This window comes from Chelon labrosus (genome assembly GCF_963514085.1).
Source record: "Chelon labrosus genome assembly, chromosome: 1".
NCBI classification, from domain to species: Eukaryota; Metazoa; Chordata; class Actinopteri; order Mugiliformes; family Mugilidae; genus Chelon; species Chelon labrosus.
In genome coordinates, this window is record NC_140337.1 from 23608917 (window position 1) to 23620852 (window position 11936).

Sequence of the window (11936 nt, forward strand, 5' to 3'; positions counted from 1 at the left end):
TGGCAACCCTCCAGAGGACAAGCGGCAGCAAATGAATGAATGAACAAATGAATAATAAGATAATTTAATAGCCAAACCATGCAACAGGATAAATTAGCTTAAGCTCTGGAAACAGGGGGAAGTAGCTAGCCAAGCATTACTCAAAGGTAGAAGGATCCACCTACCAACAACTTTAAAGCTTATTATAGATACAAAAGTGTAATAATTAGCTAATGAAAAGCCAAATATGAGTCCTTGGTCCAGACCAATATCAATTTGCAACCAGCAGAGATACCAAAACAGTCATCTGCTCCCAAAGCCAGGTGGCTATCCAGTTGTCAATTAGCATACTAGGTAGCTTGGTTACTAACCAGACAAGATATTTTAAACTGTTTATGCAAATGAGATAGAATGTGTCTACAAAGGATTCCAGTCTCATTACTGGATTACATGGCATGTGTCTTTGGTGGAACACAATTTGCTATACCATCAAAGGTCAGAACTATTCCCCAAAATTGACCTGCATGCCCGTCAGTGGTTTCAAAAGACAGATGAAACCATATAGAACCGGGGACATGTCGTTTAGTCTGTGAGTGCATACAGTTTTGCGTCAGTATACCTCTGACAGTCAGTCGTCCATGCTGAAGTCCGTCCACCGTGATGAGACGGACAGCGTTCAGGTTGTCATTGTCCACTATCTGGAGCTGCTCCCATGTGATCGGACGAGACTGACCCTCTAACAGGCTGAGACCTACAAGACAGAAAATGTTCTTAGAAAATGACTTGGCTAAAGTTATGTAGTGAGTGGTGGATAAGTCTGGAGAATATCAAAGATGGGAGATTCAGAAACATTAATGTGTTCAAAGAACGAATGACTGATGCTTAGCAGGCAGTTCAGACATTAACTTGGAGATCACGTTAAAGAAAAGCAATAGGACGTTTCTTCTAAGTAGCTTCAGTTCTAAAGGACTGATGGAGGAGTGATTGAAATTAGCTGCTTGCTGCTAAAAGCTGATGAAGTTGATGAGGGCAGTAACAACAAACAATTTGAAAATGACAGTGTTGGTAGTCGGGGTAAATTGCATCTTTAATAGGACTTTGTTGACATACCCATGTTCCAGGAGACTCTGGGTGCATTTGTGTCTGCGTTCCTTACTGACATGTGAACAGTCATTGACAGGCTCTTCTCGAAGAAAAAATCATGAACCTCAAACTCGACCTGCGTAGAAAAACAAGGTTTCAGATGCCAGCTACAACACAGAATGTACCACAAAAAAGGGATGTTCCTACCTCGTAATTCCTACGTTGGGTATGCGAGGAGTTCGGAGGTTGATACCCGATGAGCATGTCATTGAGATCAAACCACGTAAAGGAGGTGATGGGGCGCGTGTGGTCGGACAGGTGGGTGATGAACCCATCCGCTGGAGGTTTAGTGATGTTAAAAACCAGAAGGTGCTTGGGAGTTTCCTCGTCTTCGGCGTCCAGCGTAGCAGTGGACATGGGAGTTAGGATGAACTGGTCTACTTCCAGGATGAACATGGACATGAAGGACGGTTTTGGAGGCTGGTTGGGCATGGCACCAACTATACGAACCGGAATCCAGGCCTGTTCAGACTACACCATGGTATAAAAAGACTTCTTAGTACCATCGTAACAAACGTATGCCGATAAAACATGAGTCAGCAAAACCAATAGTTTTACTTTAAAGATCAGATAAAATAAGACTGAGCTACTTACTTTATATATGCTGCCACTTCTAATGTCCTTGAGGTCCAGTCTGATTGCGATGTAGTCTACGTCTGGAGATGGAGGGTCTATGTGCTGATACCGTAACCCCATCATCAGGAAGTCGTCACAGGAAATCTTGGTGAACTTCACTAGCTTCAGACCCTTCAGGCAATCTTCAGATTTACACATCGCTCTGGCTTTATTATCTGAAAAATGACACAACCGCGCAGAGATAAACCAACTGTGACTCTGGTTTTACATATTACATTATTTCACTTGAGTGTGACTTCCAGATGGCATCATGTTAAGTCAAACCTGCTTTCCAGTGCAACGCCACGATAGTACAATATGCAGATGACACAGTTTTATATACCCCAAATTTTACTCCAACCCAATCAGAGTCTGCTTTCCAGCTATAAACCTCTCAACCACAGACTTGTTTCCATGGGTCTATGGGTATGTGTGTTACCCAGTTATTCATTCCGGCTAAGTCACGCAAACCCTCGGACATTTGTCCTTGCACCAAGACTCATTTTCATCATTTACCTTAAAATTAAATTAGCCGAGTTTGAAAATCAAACAAATCTCGTACTCAGCATTGCAGAAGTTATGCACAAACCTCAGGTGAACTGCACCTTGAAAGCGGAACGAACAGCAAAGAGTTGTGCAGTCGGGGTTAGGGTTTAAACGATTTGTGAGTAGAGGACGACCACGATGGCTGGAGGCGACGAAAAAGGCAAAAGTGACCACGAGATAACCACCATCTACAACTGTGCACATCTACAATACTTTGAACCTTGAGGTTGATGGGCTACAACAGCCTTGCTCCTACCAGCAAAGAAATCTGAGCCTGAGGTGGCTACAAATTCAGATACTCAATATACTCTTGGGTAGGCTCAAGGAATCTGAATTTACAACTAGTTGCATGGTTTACCCAGCTGCTGACGTAGGGGAATGAAGCTCTCTGGCTCGTCCCCTCTCTTGGTGGCTTTCTCTGGCTCTCCGGTGACCAGTTGTCCGTGGGCTGGCAGGTGGGAGTCATGGCTACTTAGGTGAACACTGCATTCCAGGGTAGACCTCCTCTCATAGTGGAAGGACACCACGTTGCCATCGACGGCATCGGAGAGGCTGTAGAACTCGTGAACCTCCAGGGACTTGGGCCCCAGCTTGATGATACTGCATTCTGGTTCCATAATGTCCACGTGAAGAGAAAACACCTCCATGTGCGTCTCTGTCTCTGTGAACCTGGTCCAGATCACAAAATAATTAATCTTAGTGTGGAGTATTATCAAAAAATGTGATAATAGCTCCCTTTAAGGCATTCTGGTGTCGTACCTGTACAGGCGAAGCTTGACAGTGTCCTCCTTTAACAATGGACAGCCATTGTGGACGTACTTCACCTCATCAGCCAGGTAATGGCAGTCAAACACCTAAAAAAGAAAATAAACGGACAAATCTGTATCAGGAAGTATAACGAGTGAACACAAACATACTTCGAACATTGCTCACATGTGCGGCCTGAGCCTGAGGAAGCCACATGACCTGGCCAGATTTAGGATTTGGGATATTTGTAGATTCGCCAGTTTATCAATAACAAGCAGACAAGTCCATGATTTCCTAATAATGTCCTAATAACTCCTTGATGGCAGCAGCGTAATGGTTTAGGAACAACTCAAAAAACATGAAGAACAGCTCAAGGTGTTGACCTGGCCTCCAAATTCACAAGATCCCAAACTGATCAAGTATCTGTGGGATGATCCACACTAAGAACACTGTGTTGCCAGACACCACAGGACACCCTCAGAAGGCCCATGTCCATTCTCTGATGAGTCACATCTGTTTTGGAGGCAACAAGGGAGACCTACACAATATTAGGACGGTGGTGATGGGTGTAATTTTCAACATGTTCAATTTGCCAATAATAAATTAACCATAAATTAACCCTAACCCAAAAATAGGTCTGCATCAGATGCTATAATTACGAGCTATATCAAGTGTGCAACTATGTTTATTCATACCATATGTAGAGTTGCATTAAGGGCTTGGTGGTTAGGCGTAGGGAATGTAAGAATATTTAACTAAAATTAAGTAAAATGAGTTGTGCAAATATAGCAAGGTGATGGCTGAAATACTGTTGCAAAGGGACAGTTTAAAGTTTCTGCCTAAACTTTAGTCTTCTCAGCAGCAAAGGGCTGCTTTGGGACACTCAGGGTTTGACTGTATCTGTCAGCACAGAGTTATTAGACAGGAGACAGCCGGTCTACCTGGACAACAAAGGGGAGAGGTATGGAGACGTCCCTCAGACTTCTCTTTTTTCCAAAAACTTTAGTGAGCTACCGGTTCAAATGAAGTCCATGCCAGTGAATAACATCTAGAGTTCAGATATTTTCTGAACATTTAACACGATTTAACATAATTTGAATAAAGTAGTAGGGTTAAAGGCCTACGAGGAAATTAAATGAAGAGTTACAACCCACCGCAGAGCTCTTGTCATCATTACCACACCTCCAATGATACATCAGGTGGTTTCCTACACATTAGCCGTCAGAGCTTCTCTAAGTCATTCTATATTTATTCTTACATCCAGGTTTTTTTTTTTTTTCATTACCTGAGGCACAAGCTTCCCAACTCGCTGAGTTATGGGCTCGTTTAACACCACCTCCACCTTGCAGGCGTCCTTCTGATGGGGGATATGGAACTGCAGGTCACCTTCCTGAAGGTAGGCCGACTGACCCCGCTTCACCTTTAAACCTTTGTTGACTTTCACAAGGGAGCCGAGAGACGAGGAGGCCATATCCAACAGGAGCACCGGGAGGAACGTCCAGGCCAGGGTTTGACAACGTGGACCCATCGCCGTCGGTCACAAGCCAATGTCCCGTAGAGTCTTTAAGGGCTGGCTCTGCAAGTAAGTAGGTTCGCTTTCAGAGACGCCCTCCCGTTTGGGAATTTAGTGAACTGAAGGTTGTCTTTCTTCTTGAGAAGCAGCTACACTTCCCTCTGGTTGCATGATGATTCTGCAGCATATGGTGGTGATTTTATCACACGGTCGGCCAGGAACTGTGGAGGAAATTAAAGATTTCAGTCTATAGTGCTTGATTTTTAATAAAATAACAACTTTCTATTCAAGATCTGTGCAACACATATACAAGAAGGTGGCCTGGTCTAGCAAAACATAACACACAACAGCAGTTCAAACAACAGAGCAGACCTTTATAAAGAAATCTTTGTTACAAGAAGAGGCTGCGCTTCAAGTCAAGAATAGTCAAAAGTAATAATTAGCATTTGGCCACAGAGACTTCCTACGTGCCTTTGCAATGAAGTGCATGTAGTTATAGCGACAATTAAGTGTATAACCAATACGTGAACATAAAGATAGATGCAATTCTTACTGTTTTTACACAGACTTACACTTAGACTTGTAGCACCCACCTAGACCAGACCAGGCACCCCCACCCCATAGCAATGACACTCCTTGATGGCAGCAGCAAAACGGTTTAGGAACAACTCAAAAAAACACGAAGAACATCACAAGGTGTTGACCTGGCCTCCAAATTCACTAGATTCCAGTATCTGTGGGATGATCTACAGAGGCCCCTCTCCAGAAAGGCCCCCACTAACAACATCCTGTTTCCAGACACCACAGGACACCCTCAGAAGGCCCATGTCCATTCTCTGATGAGTCACAACTGTTTTGGAGGACCAAGGGAGACCTACACAATATTAGGAAGGTAGTCATAATGTTATGTCTCTGAACCAGCTTTCAAATAATTAATGCATACAAAGTATATGGATAGAGTTTGAAGATCACTAGCAGTTTCACAACTAATAAGCAGCTAATACCACAAAAACACTGATTGCTTGGTGTACATGCAGAAGCATGAATGAGCGCCAGTATAAACACAACCTCTCCCACAGGGATAGACCAACACTGGTGGTTTATTACAGCCGGAACATGAACGTTGTTTTTCTAATTATAAGACAGAAGAGCAATAATCTGAGTTTTCAGCCCAGCTCCAGGCTTGTTCCAGGCCTCCGTCTGTAGACTGTGGCCTGTTCTGTGCTCAGCCTGCCAGGAAATATGTTCATTATGAACAAATGTTTGGCCTTACCCCGAGGGTAAACGCTCCTATAATGACATGATGTTTGTCAGTGACCTCTGACTTTTATATAGACTTACCCCCAACACAGGTTTTCCACTACAGAAAACTGGTTATAATTATTTAGCGCAGCAGGGGAACAACCTTCCCATAAATCCTAGCTGTAAAATATTTTTTAATACAAGCCAAGGTTGAGTCATAGCACTTTGTTGCTGCTTTCTCTGCAGGTATTAATAAAGTGGTCTTATCTCACTCAAGATCCCTCTGAGGATGTGTGGGGGAGCTGTTTTGTATCCGAAAACAAGCTTCAGATGTCATCCGGCCACATTCCTTCAACGCTCGCCTGGGACACCTACTCCAGACCTCACACAGAAAGCACCTTATTATCAACTTCTGCATTGGGGAACATGTTATAGCCTGTCCCCCGTGAACAATGCTTGTGTTCTTAGGAAGCTGAGAAGATCACGTTCAAGGAGCTGTGTGCCAGAAAAAAAGGATTTCAAACCACCTCCACATCCAACTACAGCTCTGTCATGAACACTGTCAACAGTCAATGTCCAACGTTGGCGTCTTCTAAAAAAAAAAGTATTGTGGTATTTACTACGTTGCTGAGTTTCGTATTTGATCTTCAACTGTAGGGTAACATGTTTCAGTTTAAAAAAGCAGATTTTTGAAGTACATATTCGCTGATTCCAAACTCAGAAGTGATGATAAACACACTTTAAAGTCGATTTCTATTCACCTTGACAAATTATCACTTGATGAAGTTGCTAATGGTTAGCATGTTGGAAAACACTGGCACATCTAAGAGACACAGAGCAGCTTTAGCCTTTGTTTGTATCCGCTTGACGCATGTTCACACTACTTTTAGCACCATTTTGTTCTCCACCAAGAGAAATAACTGACTCTTTAACTGTCAAACTTTAGCTGAAACTCCATCCATTTGAAGGTACATCTAAAAGATGTGCATTGCCACCTGGTCTGATAAGGGAAGTCAATAGGGGTGTGGCTTAAAGTGCGATACCGCTGATGGTTGCTAGGTGTCGACTCCTAAAAAAAAAAAAATGTCTCCCCCGTTCAAAAATCGCCAACTGCTCTGATGAAATACTAATAATAAGTCCATTAAAGGGCTTGCCTTGCTTGATTGACACGTTTGATTGGGAGTTTTCAGGGTTTTCCATTAGATCCATCCCTCACTACTCCCTTTTATCCGACCATGGGGCCAAACACCAAACTCTATGCTTTAAGACAATAGTCAGCAACTCAGTGGTTGATGTCACTGTGACTGTTAGGGGTTGTACACGCTGGTCGACTAGTCATTTTGTCGACTAGTCGCCGATCACGTGACAATATCAACATGGACGTCTCCTAGAAGACAGATGAGGAGCCTAGTGGGTCGTTGCAGTGAACTAGTGAACTGGCAGCTTTTTTTTGTCATATCCAGGATATGATCAAATACAATTTTACATGTATTGTACTATGTTCTGATTACTGATTAGTGCGTGCATGCCTAGCACATGCAGGTTTCTGAACTTTGGAAATGATGTTTACAATCACAAACGCAAAAACAGGACACTTGAAAAGGAGAACATATTTAAGGAGCATAAGTTCATGTCAACACAACCAACATAAACAGCACATAACCCACGGACAATAGATACCGGCATAAAAGAGAAATCCAAGTGGTACAAAAGATGGAAATTCAGGAAAACAGTTTGGCTGTGATTATTCACAAACATGAAGCGGTGATAGCTCCAGCTATTGCTTGCACACCTGTTAACATAAAGCTGTTTAGCCTGCTAGTAATGTCTGTGAAGAGTCTGAAGTATTTAAAACAAAGCAACGGGAGCTTCTTCAGTTCAAAACATACCGTTGGGGGGGGGAGGGGCCAGGCTTTGCAACCTGTTTTGAGGCAGTTTGGGGTCACTGAAGTCTTTTACCTTTCCGTTGACAAGAGAAATAGGGTCGTTAACCCAGCCATCAGGTGATTTGTTGGTTCTTACCAGGGTCAAGGTGTGAAAATCGTTGCCTCTCCCACTAGTGAAGCTGCTGTTTTGTTTCCCTAATGGATCTGTGCATCTGCTAAACTTTGACTGGACGTTTCACCGCTCCAATCCAAGTATTTCCTTCTGTTCTAAATGACAGACGGGGAGTTTAGGTTTTTTATAAGGACATCTGTGGTTGTTGCTCACCTGAAAACTCACATTAATAGCCTCTCAGATACTCACCTGTAATTGGAGCAATCTGATTAGATTGTGTGTTTTTCCCCTAGTTAAATGTACTCTAATGACTCATTAAAGGTCAATCTTCAAGAAAACAATGTCGTTTTCCTGTTGCAGTAGGACAATGCCTGGCATGCAGTTGGACTTTGATGTCCTCCACATCTCACACACAGCACAGATGCTGGGTGATAAGCTCTGGCTCATAGTCAGAGTCCCAGTTCATCCCATAGGTGTTGGATGGGGTTGGGGTCAGGGCTTTTTATCGAGGCAGGTTCCTCCACACCACACTGGGGAAACTCTTCTATCATGGACTTGAAGGTTCTCAGTCTTCCAGATCATGGAATGAAGATACTGGAACTGTGTAGTTTCTTGAAGTCAGTTGGAGAACAGAAGAAGCTACTTCGATTAGTTTGAGATATAGATTTGGATATGCCATGACCTGGATGACTGAGAACCTTCATGTCCATAAAAGCTGCTACATACTCCATGGGAAGCCAGAAGTTTGTTCTCGTTTGAGAGTTCTCGCAGCTTGTTCTCAACACATCAACAGCAGAACTTTTTTCTTGTGTGGTGTCCGGCAATTATTCTGTGATTGGTCAGAAATTGGAAGTGGGCGTGGTTAATGCGGAAAAGCAGAAATGCTAGCGGCCACTCTGTGAGCCCCCAGATGCTAATATTAGCAATGTGACAGCTAATCTCTCCTGGGTAGATATCTGACGGACACTGTCATCAAGACGACTGGCCGACATCTGGAAGGGAGGGGCCTATGAGGACTTTCGGCCCTTGAGTTTCTGGCCAGAGTGAACTTTGTTCTTGTTCTCACAATCCTAGGAGAGAGAACAAATTTCTCGCTTCTCGCAAAGTATGTAACAAGCTTAACAAAAGAGTTTCCCCATTGTGGTGTGGAGGAACTTGCCTAGACAAAGCACTGGCCCCCACCATATCCAACACCTTCACAATGAACTGGAGCTTATCACCCAACGTCAGTGCCGTGTGTGAGATGTAGAGCAAATCAAAGTCCAACTGAAAGCCAGGACAGACAAAGAGTAGATCACAATTTAGCAGATAACACTCAGTCCTGCATTGTGTCAGATCAGTTACTTCACATTGCTGATATTTACTGCAGCAACACAAAGGCCTCAGTGACGTTAAAGATCAAGACGGCCCACTGACTGATGTGAGTCGCGGTGGGGAGGCAGCAGATGGGAGGTGGGAGTGCTGGGAAAGGTCCTAATGTTAAGCTGTGAGGATCACTCTGAGGGCCCCGTCCCTGTTTGCAGTTGACCCCTTTTCCTGTTTTGGCAGGGCCCCCTGTTACAGATGCTATGCAATATATCAGCGAGATGCATCCAGTTAAGCCATCACTACTTCCTGTCAGGTTGAGAGCTGCGGAGTGAAGTGAAGATAAGTACAGACCACCACCTTGAATTAACCTCACATGTCAGGAATGAGTTGTTTTCTTTCGTGACATGTCATCCAGGAGGAGGCTCAGCATCTGCTCAGCGTCTAATGACAGACTACATTTACATTCCCATGGTAAACCCATGCCACTACAACAAGCACTCCCTAATCTAAACACAACACTAGTGCCGGACGATATATATAAAATAACACAACTCTCTCTCCAGTTAATCCACACCCTCTTCACATAAATAATTTTAATGATTTTAGTTGATTTTCTACAGTCAGACGGTTCATTCATCAACAGAGCAAGTCAAGTACAAGTTTGACATGAGAATTCACCCTGCAACAAACCCCCTGTTAACATTAATGCAAATGGCAGAGTTGGTCCCAACCAGAACATGGCTATCATAAACTATTAGCTGTGTTATAGCATAGTCAGCATGCTTAATAGAGGCAGGCTGCAAAAGTTGATCACTGTAACACTGTTAGCCAGTTAGACAACTTGAGAAATCTATTTAAATTAGCTAGCACCAGTACATTGATCAGATGGTTAGCTTACAAGCTCCAGTACTTGGACAACTAGCCTTGTGGCTAATGGTGTAACTAGGGATGTAAAGAAACATACCTCCTCAAGGAACCTACTTAACATTTGGTTTGGTATGTTTATGTCTGCACAAGTTCAGATTTTTTAAAGTCGACACCGACTAACCTCTGATGACGTCACTGATAAAAACACAGTAGAAAGTTATGAAAACTATATTCTTAACCTGAATACATGTGCTGAGAACAGACAGCTCATGTGCTACATAGCGTGAGCTGCAGATATGTATAGACTGTATAAAAACAGGCAGCAACTCAGCACCACCAATATGGAGAAAAAGCCTTCTCCGTGTCCTGCAGCTAAAGGTCTAATAATTTTATCAAATAGTTGATGCGCAGCCTCCTTCTCTTGTTTGGTGAAGTTGTTAACTGACTATTGTCGGGAGGATTTGCACCGTTCCTCTGCTAGCGTTAGCGTTAGCCTTTTCAGGTGCATTGCAGTAGTACTTTAGTTGTATTTCAGGACTGACATCTCACGGTAGTATGGGCTTCATCTTTAGTGAAGTATTTCCGCTGCTAGTTTTGCTGCAACGACCCACTAGACTCCTCACCTGTCTTCTAGGAGGCGTCCATGTTGTTATTGTCACATGATCAGTGTGCCTAGTTGACGTGAAGTCAACAAACTGACTAATTGACTAGTCTGTATAACCTCTACTTCATACATGTACTCCAGCAGCAAAGAGTGGGAGCTCCGGCCAAAAAAGCTCTGGCAGTTGAACCGTTTGTTGTCCATCACCTACATGCTAGCAGTTAGCTGTGACGTGCTACGTAGAACTAGCACTAATTTAGTTTGAGCTTTAAACCGGCTTCACTGCGGAGCACAAATGAACCACCATGAAACCATGTAGAGGTCACGCTTCCCCCAAATAGCTCTTAGTATGGAACCCCTAAAAGGTCACAACAAAAAGTTTGCCTTTGCTTTCCCTTCTGTCTTTTCCAAAACTGATGAGCACAAAACACACCACTGAGAGGGAATGGGATGTGATGTGTCATGTAACAAGTGCCTCCGCTCCGCCACAGCTGGCACTGCCTGTTTCGTCCATTCACAGCATCTTCTAATCTTAGTAATGACAGGGTCCTTAGCAGGCAGCAGTTTCAAAAGAAAGATGAGCCATCGGGAGAGGGGGGGGAGAAGAAAAGGGGGAGGCTAAAAAAAAAAAAAAACACAACGTTTGGCCGCCGTCCAGAAGGGTAGAGGAGAACGTTAAAAAGCTCCCCAAAAAACTGTAATCCCTGACTGTTGAGGCAGAGGAACCGAGAGTGCGGAGCTGAACACTCGTGTTACAGTACGACAGAAGGTTTGTGTCATTTTTTAAGAAGGGTTCCTCTACGGTAGGTGAGTGTTAACACCTGGAACCAGATTGCAATTAATGCATTCCAGGAAATAAGACTTTGGAGTTTAGGGTTAGAGTTAGATTTCGACGAGGGAGTTGGCGGTGCGGTAAAAAAGACATCTTGTGCACATCTTAATGATGATTGTTTTTGTTTTAAAGAAACAATAAAAACAGGAAGAAGTAAAAAAGCATCCAAGCAAACGTGATACCGTGTCCCAGGACAAAAGAATCCCCAGCAGAGACCACCACACACATTCAAACATGTTCTTACCTGAACATCTGGCGTTTCTTCTTCTTCTTCCTCCTCTTCTTTTTCTTCTTCTTCTCTACCTGCTATGTGCACTCCTCTGCATTCAACACTCAAATGCCTCATTGACAGAATCTGGCTTACCTCACACACAAAAAAAAACTCCACCCCTGAGAGGGGTGAGATAAGAAGAAGAGAAAAAAGGGAGGGAGGGAACGAGGGAGGCTGATGGCAGGAAGAGCAGACTCAGGACGACTTCCTCCCCACATCGCCGCTGTGGGATCACTAATCTGAGCGGGGGGTAAATTAAACCTGAAGACAGAGA

General features: G+C 43.6%; 1 protein-coding gene across 2 annotated transcripts in view; it reads right to left on the reverse strand.

Moving 5' to 3' along the window:
* Positions 1-11722, reverse strand: part of frem1a (Fras1 related extracellular matrix 1a) — a 28430-nt gene extending 16708 nt beyond the window's left edge. For both annotated transcript variants that reach the window (XM_084548496.1, XM_084548497.1), the window contains exons 1-8: positions 11636-11722; positions 4316-4764; positions 3043-3137; positions 2642-2952; positions 1717-1913; positions 1270-1593; positions 1090-1198; positions 599-730 (exon numbers count right to left, since the gene is read on the reverse strand). In XM_084548496.1, coding sequence (XP_084404622.1) covers positions 599-730; positions 1090-1198; positions 1270-1593; positions 1717-1913; positions 2642-2952; positions 3043-3137; positions 4316-4558 — 1411 coding nt within the window. In that variant the 5' untranslated portion in view covers positions 4559-4764; positions 11636-11722. The remainder of the gene's footprint in view (positions 1-598; positions 731-1089; positions 1199-1269; positions 1594-1716; positions 1914-2641; positions 2953-3042; positions 3138-4315; positions 4765-11635) is intronic.
* Between the last annotated feature and the right edge of the window lie 214 nt (positions 11723-11936).